This window comes from Poecilia reticulata, chromosome 3 (assembly GCF_904066995.2).
Source record: "Poecilia reticulata chromosome 3, P_reticulata-male-v2, whole genome shotgun sequence".
In the NCBI taxonomy this organism is placed as follows: Eukaryota; Metazoa; Chordata; class Actinopteri; order Cyprinodontiformes; family Poeciliidae; genus Poecilia; species Poecilia reticulata.
Window position 1 is genome coordinate 10100938 of NC_088832.1, and position 20238 is coordinate 10121175.

General features: G+C 38.9%; 1 protein-coding gene across 3 annotated transcripts in view; it reads right to left on the reverse strand.

The window, feature by feature from the left end:
* adamts7 (a disintegrin-like and metallopeptidase (reprolysin type) with thrombospondin type 1 motif, 7) overlaps positions 1-20238 on the reverse strand; it is a 137888-nt gene that overhangs the window by 13282 nt on the left and 104368 nt on the right. The window contains exons 20-23 of one of the 3 annotated variants that reach the window (XM_008404673.3): positions 19824-19976; positions 19513-19686; positions 13576-13722; positions 12371-12533 (exon numbers count right to left, since the gene is read on the reverse strand). In XM_008404673.3, the coding sequence (XP_008402895.2) occupies positions 12371-12533; positions 13576-13722; positions 19513-19686; positions 19824-19976 (637 nt within the window). Of the gene's footprint in view, positions 1-12366; positions 12534-13575; positions 13723-18630; positions 18724-19512; positions 19687-19823; positions 19977-20238 lie in introns of those variants that run through there. The other 2 variants (XM_008404672.3, XM_081605041.1) reach the window with 2 other exon arrangements.

The window sequence follows — 20238 nt, forward strand, 5'->3', positions numbered from 1 at the left end:
ACAGAGCACATCTCTCATTATACAAAGCTGTTCAAATAATACCTTATGAAATTAAATTTTCTTTATTAGGTACAAAAGATTAGACTTCCTTGATGCAATATATATATATATATATATATATATATATATATATATATATATATATATATATATATATATATATATATATATATAATTAGTTTAATAATCATGAGTCATCTGAGACAGATCTGATTACTACTGACGGACATCCTGTGTGCAGCTGAAAGTAGGATCAGATCCAAATCCAGTCACATCTTATTTACAGACTGTAGGTGGTGTTGAATAATCATAGGAGCACACACTGAAAAGAAAACATTTGTAACATGCAATCCGTCTTTAGCACGTAAAATAATAGTAGCAAGTATTTTAAAATAAGATCTTCAGAGCGAGGCTTGTCCTGCATTGAGTGCATGGCTACAGTTGCAGGTTTCTTCTGCCTTTGGTTTAGAAATATCGGAGGATGTTTAAACGTGATATCAATTCATTGAAAGGCTGTGTTGACTTTATGCCGGGTGTAATGTGGCACACACCTTTGGTAAAAAATAAATTCTTTGTCTCTCAAAAATCTTGGCGGCCATTAAAATGTCTGTCCAGCAAACATGAGGTGAAAACTTACATTTCAAATTCATTCGACACAGTTTGATCGTAAATTATTTGAAAAGATGTGAGCCCCTTTAACTGTGACAAAAATGCACAGACATAAAAGTAAATCAGCAAAGAAGGCAAATACGTGTTAACGTCACTGTAAATTTGGTGGAAGATTTATTTACCAATCATTGGCCAAATGATTGATATAGTACAGTTTGTGCGTCTGGATGTGATGACAGGATTGCATCAGAGGGAACACAAATGATAAACACGTCTGCCATTTCTCTATTCAGACCCAGTTAACGTCACAAAAGATTCAAAAGGTTCATTACTCTCTTCAATTTTTCTCAAGGACGCATCGTCATGCAGCTGAAACAACCATAAACTATGCTTTAAACGTTTAGACTTGAGCTTAATGCACAGTAAAGTGGAGAACTCCATTTCATTAAGCAATTTAAACTCTGAATTATAAATTATTCAAGAACAAAACAACTCCTAAACTCAAGACATGAACGAGTGCCGTGTCTACACTCGGGGAGTTTTAAACTGGATCATTAACCACTTGGTGCTGGCAGCCGTAAAGTCAAAACTTTTCCCTCGTAAAATATCAAAGTTAACACAGTTGACAGATAGAAAATATGATTTTAGTAACAACAGAGGGAATTTCAGCTGAACAATCTGCCATGCAGAAGATAATTTGAAGAGTGATGCATCTCTGAGTTTCTACTTCAGATATTTGCTCAATCTACTGATTGTTAAAGTGTTAGATAGTGTTCAACTGTATCAGATTTGATTCCTTTTGTTTTCTTCTCTTCCTTCATTTTAAACTAGGTTCTTATATGTAGAAAATAAGGCAAAAGAAAAACGACGTCTTCTTGACGCCTCGTGTTTTGCTCGGTTCCTTTATGTGGTCATCGGTGACCTGACGAGGATAACTCTCCAAAAACCTCTGGATATTTTCTAATGGCCATAGTTTTTATTGTTAAATTAAGATCAAAATGTCATCAAAACAACTGAATCCCTGCATTGCATCAACCTACTATTCTGTAGAGAAACTGCAGATGCAATTTTGTTGCATTTTCTTTTTCTTAGAATATAGGGAATAATAAATCACCTGTTAAGTGCAATAGAGGACCAATATAATAGCTAATACTTTACCGCGTGTCTCTTTAAAAGAGACACAGCTGCCAATCGTGATTTATGCTCCTGAAAGAAATGGATCGGAAAATGAGACTTAATAGATCCTAATAGCCAAACTTAACGTCAGCAGTGGTGGACAAAGCTTTACTGACCTCCGCCTGATGCAGCGTCGCCTGCATCACGAGCTAATGTTCAGTCGATGTGAAGAAAGCACACACATTAAGTCTGCCTTTATTTTTTTTTAACATATATGCATCCATAAAACCTTTTCCTGCCTAATGGGACATTAATGGCCTAATGGTCTGCTTTATTGTCTGGCTTACAAAAGATAAGTCCAGGCTTTACTCAACTGCATTTGCTCTAATTTTCTTAGTTTTATAGCACATTGCGCATTACGCTACATTCACGACACAGCTGTTGCTCTTTTGGCTTAATGATGATGCCTCCTTATGGGTTAATTAAAACGCTAAAAAAAAAAAAAACAACAGCTGTTGTCTAAAAAGCTTTTAGAAACGTTGGAATAAGTTGCGAGCAGCTCCGTCATTCTGACATAAACCGAGCTGGACGCGGAGAGGCGTGATGTGTTTATACACACCGAGGTTTTAGAAAATGTCAAGAAAGGTCAGAACTGATATTGGCTCTGACATTTCATTTAACGGTATCTTAACGTATGGCTTTCAAAATTATGTGCAGAATTTGATTGTTGGACAGTAAGGCTGGAATGAGAAATACACACAATCCTGTAGACAGAGATTATTTATCTTGTTAAAAAATAACTAGTAGATTAAAGGATGTAAATTAATACAACAGCAACTGCCTTTAAACACAGTTTAAAATGTGCGGTTTTGTAACGCAACGGGAGAAAGAGGTGCACAGATCCCCACTGATAACTTGATTTAATTATTAAATATAATTAACGACAATTCAATATCTTGAAATGTTACATAATTTCACAATATTTACAAGAAGGGCAACATTTTTTTCTTCATGTTTGTACATTTGACATGCGTACTGCACATTCATTTAACATCGGTGTCTTTAGTCAGAGGCGTCTACACGTTTGCTGTGATACAGACTGCTACAGGACATCCTTCCTACTCACAGCCAGCAGCCACTACAACTTTGAGAAACCTCAAATAACGTTTAATTTCCGTTTGCACTTTCCAAACGGAATCAAATAGATTCTTTCAAAACTATAAAATATTATCATCTTCTGTACTCCTTACGACATTGTACGATAAAGTTAAGCTGAAATTATTAACATCGTTTGCAGATTTTAATCTACGAGCGCTCACTCAAGAAGTTTGTTTCTAATAATAAAGGACAGAGGAATATTCAAAAGAAATCAATGAATTTATAAGAGGTTTTATTTCTGGAAAAAAAAGCAAAAATAACTAAATAATAGTAATAAACTTGGAGCCATCACTCATTTACTGTCAGATGCAAAGGCTTGAATTAAACTGAATAAGCAACATTTTTCTCCTGAGTTTTCCCACTGAAACCAGATGATTCGGATGTAAACTGGGAAGTTGATTAAGGCCAAATTCATCCACTTTACACGTTAGTGTTACTTTAATATTTATGATATTCAGCCCTCACAAAATGCATCCAATAAAAAAAAACATGGCTCCCTCTGCTCAGACAGAAGCTTGGCTTTAGCTTTAGCATCCGATGAATAATCAATTATTCACCATTAACCTGAAGCTGCTCACCTTGTAGATTCTCCAAATGGTTCTCGGGAGCAAAACCATCTGGAGCGCTGCGTTTCCTCGCTGCAGTTCAAAGCAGAACTGCTCAGCCACGCTGCCTACTGTTCGTCTCCCTCATGTCTCCAGCACACAAAAACAACATATGCGTCCGCCACAGAGGTTTGTTTATTTTAAGGCTCCTCAACCATTATCACTTAGTAGAAATGAAAAGACAAGTCTATCAGAAAGCTGACAGTAATTTATACACCAATGCTTTTATATTGAGCTCAAAGAAACTTGCAATCTGGACTCAGATATATATATATATAAAAAAAACTTCATTCCTAACAGACAAAAACCCTTTACACATCTTAGAAACGCTTCTAAAGCAGTAAAAATGAATAGCAAAACAGGAATACAATTTGTTTTATCATCGCTTAATCATGTTAATTAAAATTATTTCTAAGTTCTAAGAATACTGCTTTTGATATTAGCAACTTTTAGAGAAATATTTCAGAAAATAACCTGCATAAGTTATCAAACTAAGTGTGTGCCTGTGTTTTGCTCCTGAGGTTGTTTAGTTTATATGAATTTTGGTTTCATCAGACCATTATGTAAATGCCTTTAGTTCCAATGGTGTCTGAAATAATGCAGCATTTGAGAATGTGGCTCATCTAATTTGATCTTTCTTTTTGAAATGACAAAACATTGTGTGGGATGAACATTAGACGTTTTTCACTTCAAACATTTCCCACTGCTTTGAAATTCTCATCATTTGGTACAAAAGTGTTACTGCTGAATCCCACGTTTTTGACGCCGTCCGCAGTATCGAAGATCCGTTCACTTCAACAAGCTGAACACCAGGAGTGGCTGAAATGGCTTCATGTCCTGATTAACTCTGCCAATAATCATTTTGACCACTTTGGGGGTCGTTACTGGACTCTGCAGACCAATCAAACTAGTCGAAAGCCAGTTTTCTGCAACTTTTAGGTGTGTCCACAGTCAAACGCATTCAAATGACTGGATCGCCTCACGCTGGCAGATTTTTGTTGACCGAAAGCCTGCATGCTGTCTGACCGTCCTGGCACAGACCCGTAACCTTAGAGACCAAAACAGACATTCGACATAAAAAGTATAAAATTATAAAACGCTAGAAGGAGGAAGGAATTAACACGATGAACTTGAAAACTTTCAAGCCGTACCTCTGTTATTTAGAGAATACTTTGGTGGCTCCTGTGTGTGTGTGTGTGTGTGTGTGTATGTGCGTGTGCGTAGGTGTGTATGTGTGTGTGTGTGTGTGTGTATGTATGCATCTGAATGTCTGCAGATAAGACAGGTGAGGGTATTGCACATGCATATTCGACTCCGCTGGGTCCCCTACTCTTCTGTTTAATCTCTAAACTCAAGGCTGAGTATCTATAACTTATACATTTATGGTAAGTAGAGTCTGTTTCGGCACTTGAGACCACCTGGACTCAGGCAAGTTCATGAGTTATGTTTAATTCACGTTAGGGGTATTCTTGTTCAGCTGCCATGGTTAAATGGAGTTGAGATTTTATCATGAAGAAACATCAACCCTGCGTTGGTTTAGCGTGGGCTGAAGTCAGAAAATGCTAGACTTATTTTCCCTTCTGACAACTAATGCTGGAAAATATGCAAATAATAGCTGCTGTCTTAAGAATTTGTCACATTTAAAATCCAGTGTATATGAACAAACAAGAGAAAAAAAACCTGACTGATTTTTGTAGATTGACATCATCCAACAAATGCACAACAAATTATTAAGTCAGCAGAACGAATGCTGGTTTGTTTCATGCATCGCTCGCAAAGATTGAAAAAGCTGATTTATTATTAGTTTTTTTTTTTGTTTTTTTTTAACTCAGTATCTGATTTAAGTTCTATGAAAAGTTTTACTTTGGAGGACCTATTGTTAAACACTCTGGAACAATATTTAATCAGACTACAATTATGAGTTGATCACATTCCTGTCAGTGTCCTAACAATGAACATACAGGTATTACTTCCTAGTATTTCTGCAAGGAACTATGAGTGTGATTTATTCATTTTCACCCTGTGTGAAATGAACAGGCTCTTGTTAAGGTCTGTAAATAACAGATCTAGTCTACAACCTAGATTATGTGGATTGTTCTCTGTTCATAATGTTTTTAATCCCATAAACAGGGAGAACTGAAAGAAAATGCAAACTTTCAGCTGATTAATTAGTGCTTTTAAGAAAGTAATGCACAGGGCTTCGACTAAACTTGTTTGTTAATGAGTAAGTCTTAAAATAATGCAACATATTACACATTACAAATCGTAGAGAAATTCTAATCAGAAAACGATATTCTCAGGTAGCTGCTAATTCTGTATGCATTAGTTTTTTATTAACCGCTTTCATTGGCAAATCACTAGATTGCGCAATCTTGCATTGCTTCCAGCTGTTTGGACAACATTAAAATATTCATTACCGAGTACGATGGGACGCAACTGCTCAGAAGTCATCTGAGTCATCTCAACACCATCCGTCCATCCATCCATCCATTTTCTTGCACCCTTGTCCCTTAGTGGAGTAGGGAGGGTTGCTGGTGCCCATCTCCAGCTAACGTTCCGGGCGAGAGGCGGGGTCACCCTGGACAGGTCGCCAGTCTGTCGCAGGGCAACACAGAGACACACAACCATGCACACACACTCACACCTAGGGGCAAGTTAGACAGACCAATTAACCTGACAGTCATGTTTTTTTTTGGACTGTGGGAGGAAACTGGAGTACCCGGAGAAAACCCACGCATGCACAGGGAGAACATGCAAACTCCATGCAGAAAGACCGGGGTCGGGAATCGAACCCAGAACCTTCTTGCTGCAAAGCAACAGCTCTACCAACTGCGCCACTGTGCAGCCCATCTCAACACTTATATCCCTATTTATTAATTTTACCATAATTTGTTATTGCGGCACAAACAAAAACCTGTTGTATCAACACATGCAAATACAATCGTCAAAAAACAAAAAGAAAGGCAACTATCTAAACTACTTTATAATACAAATGAAATAGCGACTGACACAAACTGGCTCCAATAAAGAGGCATCGACTCAGCAAACACAAGCAGCGCAAGGCGCCGTTTGCTGCTATCTGATGCCTCAAATACTCATGATAACACTTTTATACCTCCATGCTTTCAAAATGTCAGCAAGCCTGGCATTCAGTTTCCAGCAGGTTGCCCTCTGAGGAAGACTAATTTCATATCTGATGCTTTAAGCAGAAATGCCAATGAACAGTGGTGGCCTACATCTGACACGTTAGTGGAAAACACATTTAAGATTTGTTTACTTATGCAAGGCAGGCATGTCAAATTACGTTTTTCATTTCTGCTTATGTCATTTATTTATTTATTTTTTTACAAGACATGTAAAGTTAGACAAACTAATTGCTTCAACAAGCAGAAACACCTTGATCGTGTATCTGAGAATAAAATATTCGGGTATTTAAGAGTCAATATTCACATGATTACAATTTTACTTTTGCAGTTTGTAAATAAATCGTGTGTGTATTTTAATACGTAAAGAACGTTGTTTTCCATTGCGTCCTGGGAAACTGCAGTATCAGCTATTGTCTAAATTGTTTAATTTAAACTCCTTTCAATTCAGTGGAGCTCATGTGCATACCAGTCATAATAACTAATAATTCAGTTTATAAGGAAACGTGCTCAAATTCATACGCAGAACGACGAAAAACGTATTAAAAAGAATCATTCAAATGCAGAAATATCACACAGACATATTCAAATGCTATTAAATATGGTCATATTCAAATGCTATTAAATATAGTCTAACTCAATCCTATAATAGAGAATAAAATCCCAGTGGGTGAAAAGGTGTTTAATGAAGCCCAGTTGATTTCTGGTGTTTTCTTAAAACTAGCCCTTGGAGATGACCGTCTGCTCTGATTGCTCCAGTTGATGTTAAAATTATTTCAAGGTTTTTATGCTTTCAATTTTATGAAGTTAATATATAAACATGTATATGCTCTGCCAGCTACAATTGTGACTCCTGCAGCTCAATGTTTGACTCATGCAGTTGATCTGGTGGTTCCTTTGTGCTTAGGTTTCTCCTTGGCAATAAACTATTGCTGCCTTCTTCCTTCTGTTAACTTTGAGTAAAAATAAATAAATAAATAAATAAATGCATCGATATGCACAGCATGCGAGCTCGGCGGTATATCCATCCTATACAATGGAGGCAGTAAAACACTCTGTAATCAGGCTATCGCTCCAAGCATTTACCTCAGCTAAACAAAACGTCAAACGTTGTTCACAAATAGGAGCTTTTTATTTATTTATTTTTTTCACATTTTCAACTTCAAATATCCATCCACATCAAAGCCAGGAATGCACTTAGCTAAAGTTTAACTTTTGAATCTGTAAAAAGGTTTCAAGCGCACACACGCACGCACGCACGCGCAAGCACACGCACACGCACGCACGCACGCACAAGCAAGCAAGCACACGCACACACAGCCTGTAATTTCACTGTTCTAAATAGTCGCCTTGTTCGCAGCCGTTTCCCTCATGCAGAAGAACTTCAGCTTATCGAACGCGGGCCTCGTTAACAATGACGCTCATTGAGACGAATCTGCTCAGCTTCTCCACTGGTCTTGTGATGTGGCCTTTGAGAACGAGAGCGGCTGGATTCCAAAAGATGGCAGTAACGCTGAGAGCAAATGCGACAGAGTTCATGCAATTAAAAGGGTTAGATTTTTTTTTCTACTCTTGCTCAGATTCAAAGTAACGTTGCTGCGCACAAACGGTCCTTCCAACACCACATTTTGCGATTTTTCATATCGCATGTCAAATTGTCGGAGAAGAAAGATGAACCGCCTCCTCTGAATCTTTGCGGATATCGTTTACATTCTGCTTGGCGCTTTTGTCATTTCAGTCATAAACCATAACAACTTTGATTGATATTGAGGGAAATTGCTTTTGTTCGACATTTCCTTCATCGTGCCGGGGTGCATAAACAGATGCCGCCCATTTAATGTTTCCCTGAAAAGCTGTGACATCACAGGTATGGGTGGAAAACGTTTCCCCTGTGGCTGGTCTCTCTCAGACCGGAGGTGCCGACACATCAAAGCTGAGTTTTTCTGGAAAAGCTAAAAGATGGATGATTTTATTTTTGTTTTAGTCTAAATAATAAGATACAAAGAATATGATAGATATTTCAGAAACAAAGAATTGTAATATTTTTATTGATAAAAAATACATCAGTCCATCCATCCATCCATCTTTTGGCTGCTAATAGATGAAAAAAAATCAGACGCCTCTCTTCAAACTAAAGTTAGCCAGTTTGTTTTGGGGAATCCAAAGCTTTCCAAAGCCACAAATGATAAAATACTTTTTCCAGTCAGTTTTGATTTGTCCAGCAGATAAGATGCCTAAACCACTCTTGTTGACTCCTTTCAACTTAGAGAAGCAGAGCCTTTATTCTGAGCTTCCTCATCCCAAAGACACGTTCAAGCAGAAGACGCTCATTTGAGCCGCTTACATCCAGGATTTTCATCTTTGGGTCATGACTAGTGTTTCATGTCTACAAGTTGAGGTACAAGAATATTTACATTTGGGATCCACTTCCTCCTTAACTTCAGCTCTAGAACAAAGTCAGCATTAAACAATCCATCCATCTTGTATTCCATCCTAACATTACTTAAGGAGAAGACACATGCAGGAGACTCTTTCGGGTCTTTGCTTCACCCTAACATAGAGAGAGCAGGTCATCTGTTTCTGGTGGAGAACCTGCCTCAGTAACTAACTCCAGGTCTGAACTACTACTGCCAGAGCAAATGAGATGAGAAGAGCTGAGATGCTGAAGTCTCAAAGCAGATTCGTTTCAACGGCACAAAGTGGCCCTGGCAGAAAGGAAAACACACTGGGAACAGGTCTGACCTTAAGAATGTAGACAGCTACCGCTTTGGTTAGAAAGTACTGGATGAGTCTTGTAAGTGAGTAATGTGTCTTCTATAGGCCCACAAAAACTCAGATGAACTGGACAACGAACTCATCCGACTTCCTTCAGAAGTAGAATAGTGAAAGTATCAACAAATCTAATTCCTGGTCACTAAATTTAACTCTTCAAGTTCAGAATTACCCTAAAAAGAGAAAAGTTATATGATGTTAAATTCCTCTCTGGTAGCTCCAGGGTTTATTTTTCTGTCTGTGTATTTTGGTTTAGGATGCTCGTCTTAAAACTGGAACACCAGCGGTTTGATTCCAGGCTTCCTCTCTATAAACTTTTTTCACTTCTAACCTAGTTGGAATAAAAGCCCCTGACATCCTTTCAAGTTGTCATCTCCGCTTCTGATCCATCCAGTCGCACACAGGTCTTTATGCATCATCGCTGCTCAGAACACCCTCTGAAGTAAAATCCGGTTTAACAATCTAGAAATCTTTATTCCCAGATACTTGAGAATGAATGAGACGGCAGTTATCTATCACACGCGATCATATTGGCTGTGGAATTGTGCTTTATCAGGATAAGGTTGCCTTTAGAGCATGAAAATAAAAAAAAAAGATTATCTGAAATAACACGACAGAAATCTGCAACTTGGTTTTAGAAGCAGCAACAAAAACAACAAAGAAACAAGTAAGATCTTTACTGCTATTTGGTACACGGATCAGGCAGAGTATCAGTGTGCTGCGGCATCTGGAACCAAGATGCTTGCCACATATCAAACCTCTTTGTCCAAAACATCTCACAGAGGCTCAATCAGATGGAGATCCGATGAGATTCAGAAGTCGGGTCAAACCACGATGAACCACATTAGCTATGCATGCCTGTGCATTATTGTGCTAAAACGGGCCACAGCCCATAAGCAACACTGATTCCATGAAGGGGAGCACTTTGTCTGCAACAATCCATAGGTGAATGTTGTACATTTTAAAGGAACTTCCACATGGATGAATGGACCCAGTTACCACAGCTTTCTGCTAGAACCAGAACCAGAGAGATGCAAGAGGCACTACCCATAGTGCACCCTGGTACAACGTGGTCTCCAGAAAAGTATCACAGAAACACCTGAGCTGCATAATGCAGGCAAAACCGGTATTAACGTTGGTAAATGTTACAAACACCGATATGAGTTGAGTTAAACAAACCAGCGCTAATATCTTTCTGCTTTGGGAGTAATTTCAGACACCAAAGAAAGAAGAGAAGATCCATCTTCATCAACAAATATTTAACAAAAAAGTTGCTTCTGGCTGATATTTGCTGTGTCTTCACTGAAACAACTTGGCTGCATTTTGTTTTCGACTTTCCTACCTTTTTCTAAAGAATACTTATGCTGCAATAGAAAAAAAAACACTCCTGAATACATTCTTGACAGAGAACCTGAGTGTAGAGTAGCCTAATAAATAGCTAACGTTCATCGCTGTCCAAGACATCATTAGCGATATACCCAATGGATACTTATGATGCATTATGCAGCGCTACACCTGCAGTTAATGAACAACAACCATTCATCAGATCAGAGCGTCTTGTTCCACAGCTCCCTGGTCTAATTCTGATGCTCCCTTCGTTGCCATTTTCGGCGTTGTGCAGGGGTCAGCCTCGGCGTCCTGACTGGTGTGTGGCTAAGCAACCGAATGTGCAACAGACTGTGATGCACTTTCTATCAGAGCGTGTCTGTGCGATCAAACAGCACAGGACGGCATGTACTCTCCCCTCCATCAGTGACCCCGGAGTAGGTTCACCTACAGAAGACCAGCAGCTCTGGAGGTGCTGCCCAGCCTGTCCCTTTGTCAAACCTGCTCAAACTTACGTTTCGTTTTACCTGCTTCTAACACATCAGATCCATAGACGAAATGTTCATTTGCTGTTCGAAAGACCACATCTTCCACATATGCCACAAAGAGTTATATCAAAGTTATTCTCTTTACTTTCAGTGTTTTTAATTATACGAATTATCACTGCAGGAGTGATTTATTTATTTTTTTTGTCCAGACGTACATCACAAGTAGATATCCTATTCCTGGACTCTCATTGTATAGCCTTTAATAAAACACAATGAAAATTAGCAGGAGAAGGATTATTTTATGAATGCAAAAGTATTTTGAGGAAATGTTGCTGACCTCGGGCGATAGTGAGCAACATGGGGACAAAAAAACCCAAATGTCACTGATTTAGTTTCAACCGAAGCAGCATCATAAAATATCAAGCCTCCTATCCAGGGTGACAGCAGAAAACAACAGAATGTGCAAAATCACCTCATGTTGACCTTTAGAAACAAATTTTCAGGTCAAAATCAAACATAGAGAACAAATTGCAGTAGCTGGTAGATAATTTCTCCACATCCTGTATCATTTTGGAAAAAAATATAATACATGTATGGTTTTAAAAAGAACAGTGAAGAGTCTTCTCATCTCTCTGTGACGCTTAAAGCAAACAGATTCCTGAGAAAACTCCAGAATCCATCTGCAGGTTTTCCACTCAGATCTCTGTTTGAAATTGATGTGAAGTGGATCACTTCAGGCGACTGTTTTCTACCCACCGCTGAAGGATTTCTGACCATTTCCTCCCACTCTGCTTGGCTTCCAATCCCATGACACAAAATGCAATCAGTGACTCGAGATCACATATTATCAGAGACAAAAATGTTGATACAGAGTCGGTGTTCGGTAAATGAAACCAGTGATGGTTGCAACAGAAAAAGGTTTCTTTCACAACCAGGAGAAGTTATTGTGAATTTGATGATCCCTCTTATTTTAAATGAGGATTAATCTGGATTAATCTAGAGCTCTTCAGTGCCCTCAGCTGCTGGGATAAAATGTACAATGAAATTCGATTCTGTCCACCTGAATTATTTTCTTGGAGCGAAAAATTATCTGCGGTGCAGGAGGTGAAGTAACAGTAGTGAAATAAATAAAATTATAATTTGACTTACTCACCAGAGGGATCAGTCTTGCAATCCCGGATGCTGCACGTTTTGGTGCTGTTGGGCTTAAGCTTGTGATCACACTGAATCTGATCCACCTCCTCTGAAGCTTCGGTCCTGGTGTCGACGCATTTGATGAGCCGATGCTGCAGTCCGCCTCCACACAAAGCTGAACACTGCACACGGAAAGATTTCACACAACTTTCACAAAGCGAAATTAATCCAGTTCACTTATTTTTGTTTGTTTTTGTTCGAAATGATCGATGTCGTCAATTTATCATTTAGCTTTGCAGCGTGATTTCTGAAGTCAGAAGTTTGAAACCGTCTCATCTCTAGTGTGAGCAATTTTTTTGTTTCCATTTCAATTAATTCAGAACCAGAATTTACATGACATTGGCCCGGAGTGCTTTGGATAATGCAGTCAGCTGAGGAAAAGAGTTTTATCTTTACAAGAAAGAAACAGCACAATTACCGAGGTTTTAGGCAGCAGATTATTGGAAAGAATAAAAAAAGTTTTGAATGTTTTAGGTCTTGGTGGTTCCTAAACTTTTTAATTTGGGTGATTTGAGGAGCAGCATATTATCTCAGATATATCCTCCCATCTACAGTAAATCCAAATATTATTTGGATTTCAATTGATTATTTTGGTTGGAAAAAGTTTGAATTTTATAAGTTTTATTTAGAAATAGCAAGTCAAGATGTATTTATAGTGTGTTCAGTTGAAACCTTTAATGGTATTAAAGTAATATAAACTCGAGGCTTGTTGCATGCTTCCACTGGTACTTTGAATATTCGTCTTTTGGTGCTGAAGGTCGGAAGGCCTCCCTGCCATCACCCTAATCTTTAGTTCCGTTTCCAGTTGTGACACTGGTAGGGTCACTTCAGAACCTTACTGCTTCTGATCAGATGAAACACGCTGGTGAAATAAATTATTACTTGATATATACATCTGCCATGTGAACAGACCATTCTGGGATCTATTAAGAAGATCACAACTGGGGGTGGGGGGGGAACACATCTCTAATATTTATGTTTAGATATTAGGGGTGACTTTCATCAGAAGGAATACATTTTAATGAATAAAACACTCTCTCCTCAGAGAGAAATCACTTTATGAATGACAAATTCATCAGCTAATATCCATGATGCCAAAAAAGGGGATTCTTCTGCCCCTTTACAATTAAGAAAGTATCAACAATGAATACTGCGTTAGAGTACCTGTCCCCACGATCCAGTGAGCCACTGAGCACAAGGCTGGCCATTGCAGGACTGAATAGCGCTTGGCTGAAGGTCTTGGTCGCATCGATCATCCTCTGGACAGGTGACAATGCGCTGCTGCTCACCGCCTCCACATACCTCAGAGCACTGAGAAACACACAGCATCAGACGTAAGTAGTCGGTACATTTGTGGTTTGGGAGTAGTGATCAATTTGTCACCTGATTGTGAAAAGAAAAAAAAAAAGAAGTTTTAAAGATGTATCGCACACAAATGTCAAACGGACAGGAAACCTTCTCTAACTCCTCGGGTCCATAATGAAAGCTTTCACTCAAAGAAGAAGCACCAATGTCTTCCATGAATGTGATTATGCTTCTTCTTTTTTTTATCTCCCTCCATCAGGCTTTGTGAGGCATCTCCAGGAAAAAAAAAAAGAAAACGCACACTGCAGCTTTTGTTCAAATCTCTGTTTTGAAGTCATGCAGGAATGACTGCAGTGTTTGTGCAGGAAAAAGAAGAGCGATGGGCTTGTTACAGAAAACAATTTCTAAACTTCTGAAGAGTAGTTTTGTTCTGTAACATTTATGAAACTCGGGCTGTGCCTCAGAACTTGCAACAGCTGGATGAGTCAGAACCTCACGCATCAGGCGTCTTTGTTAGTCAGACAAAGCAGCGGCTCTGAAACACCACTCTGTGGTGAGTTTGAGTCTTTATCGAAACCACTGAAATCTATAGTGTGCTGACACATTGTTCAGTGCAAACGCTAGACACAGACTGAACCACAGAATACTTTGTTTTTCTCCTTGCAAGAAGAGAAAACTTAAAACTTGTCCATGAAGGCCAAATTGCAATGTTTTGTGACCAAACAATGTGAAGCACAGTTAGTGCTGGAAAAAACACAAGTTTGCGATCATTTTTTCTGTAAACAGATCACATTATTATGCTTAATACACCGTCAGTTATAAGCTATAAAATAAAACGGTTCTGGAAGTTGCTGGAAAGTGACATTGTTATGTTGTTTAGATCGTTTTTACATTATACGAGTTGAATCTGTTTAGCCATTTTGTGTCTTTCTGTGAACATGTTGGTGTACAGATAGAAAAAAAAAAAGAAACACACTGTATATTGTTTATGCAGTAGCAGATGGGGTAACAAATGGGGGTTATTCTGAGTCTTAAATGTGTGACATGAGCTGTACCTTTGCATTAAAGGATCTGAAACTGTTTATTACAGTAATAAGTCCTATAAATGTTTAACCAGTACAGATTACAGGAGGATTAGTGAAGCACAGATTTGCTTATGCCTCGTCACTCCTACCTGTTCTATACTTTCTACAGGAAAATCAGCAACTGTTACGTTACACTGACACCAGTGGTGTGTGTAACACGTGCTACAATCTTTAATATGTTTCCTGGAGATGTTGGCATCAGGGCCGCTGGCCCAAGCCTCCATGGGGACTAAGCAAAATTTGCTTTTGGGGCCCTCAATAGCTGCTGTTAACGTGGATTTCAGCAAATCAGCAGACAAATAGATCATTCGCACAGCTGCTATAAAATCACTGCGTCTCTGAATAATGTTGTTTATGTTATATCTTATATGCATATTGAATTAATTAAGCAATAAATTGGTTGTATTACCAGGAGCCGAAGCAGCTGTGGCCATATAGGGCTTTAGACTTTTTGTTCATCTGATGAGCTAATTTCTGAATATTAAATCAGATGATCTGTTTAGTTACTTTAGTAAACTTTTCACCAAATACTTTTCGTTGTATTAATTATAGATCAAAAGATCTTGCCACGTTAGCTTACTCCTTTGTGTTTCTCGAATGTTGTTCTTTGTGCTCATTTCATTTCTTAGCTTTTCTTGGTTTGTGGTGTCCTCTTCAGTTTTTCTCTGCCTCCAGGTTCTGTTGCATCTACTCTCACTTGTTCCATTTACTTCATTATCCCCATGTGTTTCACCTGATCTGCCTCTCATACGAGCTCTTGATTCTTTACTGTTCGGCGCCGGATTCTTCGTTTTCATGCCCAGATGCACATCTATTTCCTTGCTCTGTTCCATATGCCGTTTTTCCCGTTGTGCTTATTAAATTTCATGCCTCTCATCAGCGGCTGTCTAGGGATCAACATTCAGTCTCTTCACCACGAAGGTTGACAGGTTGTCATGGTGCTTCTGAGTGCAAGCGGAGCATTGCAGGATGGGAGCGGGAATGTGTGTCTTTATTGTTGTTGTTGGTTTTATTTATTTATTTTTGCACAAAGCAGAGCTGTAGGGGGAGCACAATGATGGGGAAACGCAGACTAATATAACACCTGTTACAACACCGGAAAAATGCCTCGGTACGCACCAAACTCTGGAAAGAAAAAGTCCCGGAACGGTGAGGGGTTATGTGTACCGGTGCATGCTGACCCACTTAAAGCAGTGTGTGTAGCGACTGAGAGTTACATTTGCTAACAATTTAGGAGTGTTTGATTGAAGTATCTCAAAATTTGATATATTACGATGACACAGGATGTCAAAAATATTAACGCTTCACAATCTGAGAGAATTGCTGATTGTCCCACAGGCAGTCCTCCACAATCACCTGTAACGAGGTAAGCCGAAAAAGGTCACTGCTGGACAATCTCACTGAAATAATGGAAAATTGAGTGGATGGAAAACATGTGGTAAAAAAAAAAAGTTGTACAGGCCAACAGCCAGGATTAAGATGCAAACCCCAAATAAGACTTTGGGAAAGATTCACAAGGTGTGGGCTGATGTTCTTCAAGAGTCACTGCAGAGATGCAACCAGGAAAAGGGCAACAAATGTTGCATTTGTTGCGTTGAGCTAATCCTGAAGCCGAGACGTCAGGAACTGCAGCTTACTAAGGAGAACATCTCAGCTGAGCCACATGCTTATCGCATGCATGCCACGACAATTCATGCAGAAGGAGCTCAGAGTGTGTGTACATAGACCTGGGTCCACGGTGCTGATTTGAACAAAATTTAAGCTTTTTTCCAATATTTCAAGACATAACAGTTTTCTTGCTGAGCTATTAAAAAGGCTCATCTAGACACGCTTGCAACAGTAGTGACTGTGTTGGAGCTGACTGCACTGTACTGAGTCAGCTCCCCGTTTTTCCACAACGCCACATCCCTCACAAATGCAATTTATTCCATCCTCCCCAAATGAACAAACACATACACACACAGCAAAAGCACCAAGCAACAAACGCAGCATTCTGACAGTTCAGCATCCGTCCCCTTCTTGCATCAGTGTAATAAATGAATATTCAGGCATTCCCAGAGAAAGGGTCTCCAAGCTAAAAAGGATCTGACAGCAGTCTGTTTCGGCAGTGCAGCAGCTCAGTGCTTTACAAAGATGAGAATGTTACTGACACAGAGGCAATCTGTTTCTTATGTAACACTGTGCAATAAGGAAACAAGTAGATTTAAACATAGCTTAAAGGTCTCCAGGTATATTTGAATCAAACCGTAAAAACATGCAGGTATTTTGTCCTTATCATAAAACACCATACAGTTTTTGATCAATTTCTTTCAGGGGATCTTTCTTTTTTTGAGAACTTTGATCGCATTCAACAATTTTCAGCACAATTCGTGGCCATGACAGCATATTTTCCACTTTTGTTTAAAGAATGGGAGAGGTGGATAAATGAAGAATAAAAGAAGAAATCTCAAACCAAAAACAACAAAAAAAAATATCTGCAACTGATGAGCAGATGATCCTGAGAAATGCGTCTTTCATAAAATCCAACAAAGATTTAATACAAGACCCGAAAGATGAGTCACTTGCTCTTCATCAGCTCTGAGAATCCTATTTCATGTTTTTCTCTTAGGCCTTTTTTTTTTAAATATAGATTTAGCTGAAGAAATAGGGATAGCTTCTCTCATTCTGACAAGCTGCTAGGAACACAGCTTCTGAAGTAACCATCCAATTTAAAATTGGTTACATGTAAATTCATTTCTGAGTATTAGGAGTTTTTCTGCCTCAAAGATTCTTATGTCAAAGTTAAGAGACTGAAAGAAAAAGTTTACTTTCCGAACTTAGTTGGGTGACTTTGAAAAAAAGATGTTTCCGTAATAAAAAAAAAGATGGATATATTGCCTCTGTAATAAAATCTGGAAATCCCCCAGCTAATTCCAAAACTTGTTTGCGTTACAAAAAATAAATTGATTGTGAAAGTGTTAGCAGGATATGTGAGCGCTAATTATCAACACAGAAGAAAGATTAAGTGAGCACTTTTGCTACTACACAGATTATCCAGAAATCATCCAAGAATCATAAGTGATTTTATGAAGTAAATGGGTAAAGAGCACGTCACCTAAAAATATGCAACAATTTGAAATCTGGGTATTACAAGAAAGAAAAGTAAAACTTGAGAAGAGGATGCAACTCAGCAGCCAAACCATCCACGGTCCATGTTTGTATCCTCAGGTAAAAATATTTCTGTTTCTGCCGATTGTGTTTTTAGAAACTCCAACAACAAAATCTTCAATGAATCGTTCTCAAGGTGTATGCACAATAATATTTTATAACTCCATCCGCTTTTGTGCATGTGAACTTTTTAGGGTGCAAACACCTTGAGGGAAAATTAATCTGTAGCTTTTCATAGAGTTTGACACGGATAGAGTTTTTTCGAGGTGCAGCTGGACAGGACAGAAAGGATGATGGAGAGAGAAGAGGAAGACATGAAAATGGCCTCGGGGACGGGAAGCAAACTGGGCACCAAGAGGTAAAAAAAGTATAATTCCCCTCTGTTCACTATAATATAATACTATAGCTGCTATATGTGGTGCAGCTGCGCTAGCAATGAGCCATGTGGCGCCCCAATCATCACCAATCTAGTGTTGATAATCCATCACAAGTGAAACATGAACTGATTATGTAAAGCATAATCACTTCATGACCCGATAATAAAAAAATGAAGGACCTCAGACGGGTCTTTTTCCAGGTGTTTGCTGTCAAAGCCCTAACAAGGCCATTGTGCTGAGGACAGGTGATTCCACACTTTTATGCAGAGCAATGCCAAGAGCCACAGGACTTTGAAATAACTTACTTTTGGACAGTTTGCTGCTCTCCACCGATTATCAGACTGCTCTCACAACATGTTAGATTTTGCTCGACCAACGGACTTGGAGCTGGTTGGATTCTGACCCAGCAGGTGTTGGAGAAGGAGGAGGGAGAGAAAAGCAAAGGCAGGACTCTGTTTGTAAGTGCTACTCCTGTAATGTGATTGTGTATGTCAACTCTCTGTTATGCAAGGAAGAGTTTTTTTTTATTTTGTTTCCATTTTCTAATGTTGCTACATTTTAATATACAATAACAATCGATGATTTTAATTCCAGAGACAGTTGTCGATTTACAGGATGGTGGTGTAAATTAGAGTAATAATACTTAGCATCAGCTTTATTGTACTCCTTTTTGAACCTAATATGAAATTTCCTTTTATAATTTTTTTTCTAACATTTTTTTTTACATTTGAATATTTTTTTTTCATTTCAATCACAGAACCAAAGAAAATATAACTTCAGTCTCCAAGATACTGCTCTGCACTATCAATTTTTATTACTACCTTCCTCTAAATATAAAATCATAAAATACACATTTTTTCAGATGACTTTTGATTTATATATGTATTTTTCTATCACGACATTCGTCTTCGGTGACATTTGAACTGTGCATCAAAGATCATATATCAATATTTGAATCTTTCTGCTGCCTTCAGCTCAATTTTTTCCACACATTTTTTTCATATTTCTCAACTTATAGCACAGAAATGAAGCCAAGCATCAACCGCAATGAGCCTGAAAACATTTAAAAAGAAAGAAAAAAGAATAGATGATTCCCGTTAATGAACTACCTGATTACCAAAGATTCTATCAAATATTGAAGCATTACTACATTTCACAGCTCTGATCAGTCTTGTTAATTAGCTCACCTGGCCCCAGGAGGAAGTGTACCAGTCAAGGCATGTCTGAACGTTGCAGGGCATTTGTGTCAACGGCCTGGTGAACATGGCCCGGCAGTGGAAAGGTCGCAGAGGTCTCTGGTCTCTCAGGTCAAAACACTGGACCTCTCTGAATCTCATTCCGCCTTCACAGTTCTTGGTGCACTGCGGCGCCAGAGGGGAAGCACATAAACCAATGAGGCATGAGGAAGCAGCGTGAATTTTCCTTCCCGACGTTAATTAGTTTGGTGGTTCAGAAGTGAAAGGTCCAACATATACAGTGGAGCTGCATGCCATCTCACCTTACTCCACTCCCCGACCTTCCACGTGGAGCACGGCCTCAGGTAGCACTGTCGGGCAGGCGCAGGCCTCTTGGTCTGATCGCAGTCCGATTCTGAGCCCGTACTGCAAACCAAGGTCCTCCAGACGGCACCCAGACCGCAGCTGGTGGAGCACTGTCCACAAACAAAGTCATTTAAGAGAGAACAAATCTGACAGCAGCTTCAAACCAGAGAGACATAATTCACATTTCCCCAGCTTGTCATCTGCACTCCACTGGTTTTAGACTTTGAGGTTTATGGGGTTAGAAACATTAAACACACCAGGAGCAAAATATCTATGATTGTGGATGAAGGTTACAGACTGTATGTTGTTTATACATCAAACATCTGATGTTTTAATTGTCATTACTTCATCGTTAAAACAGGTAGAATGTGG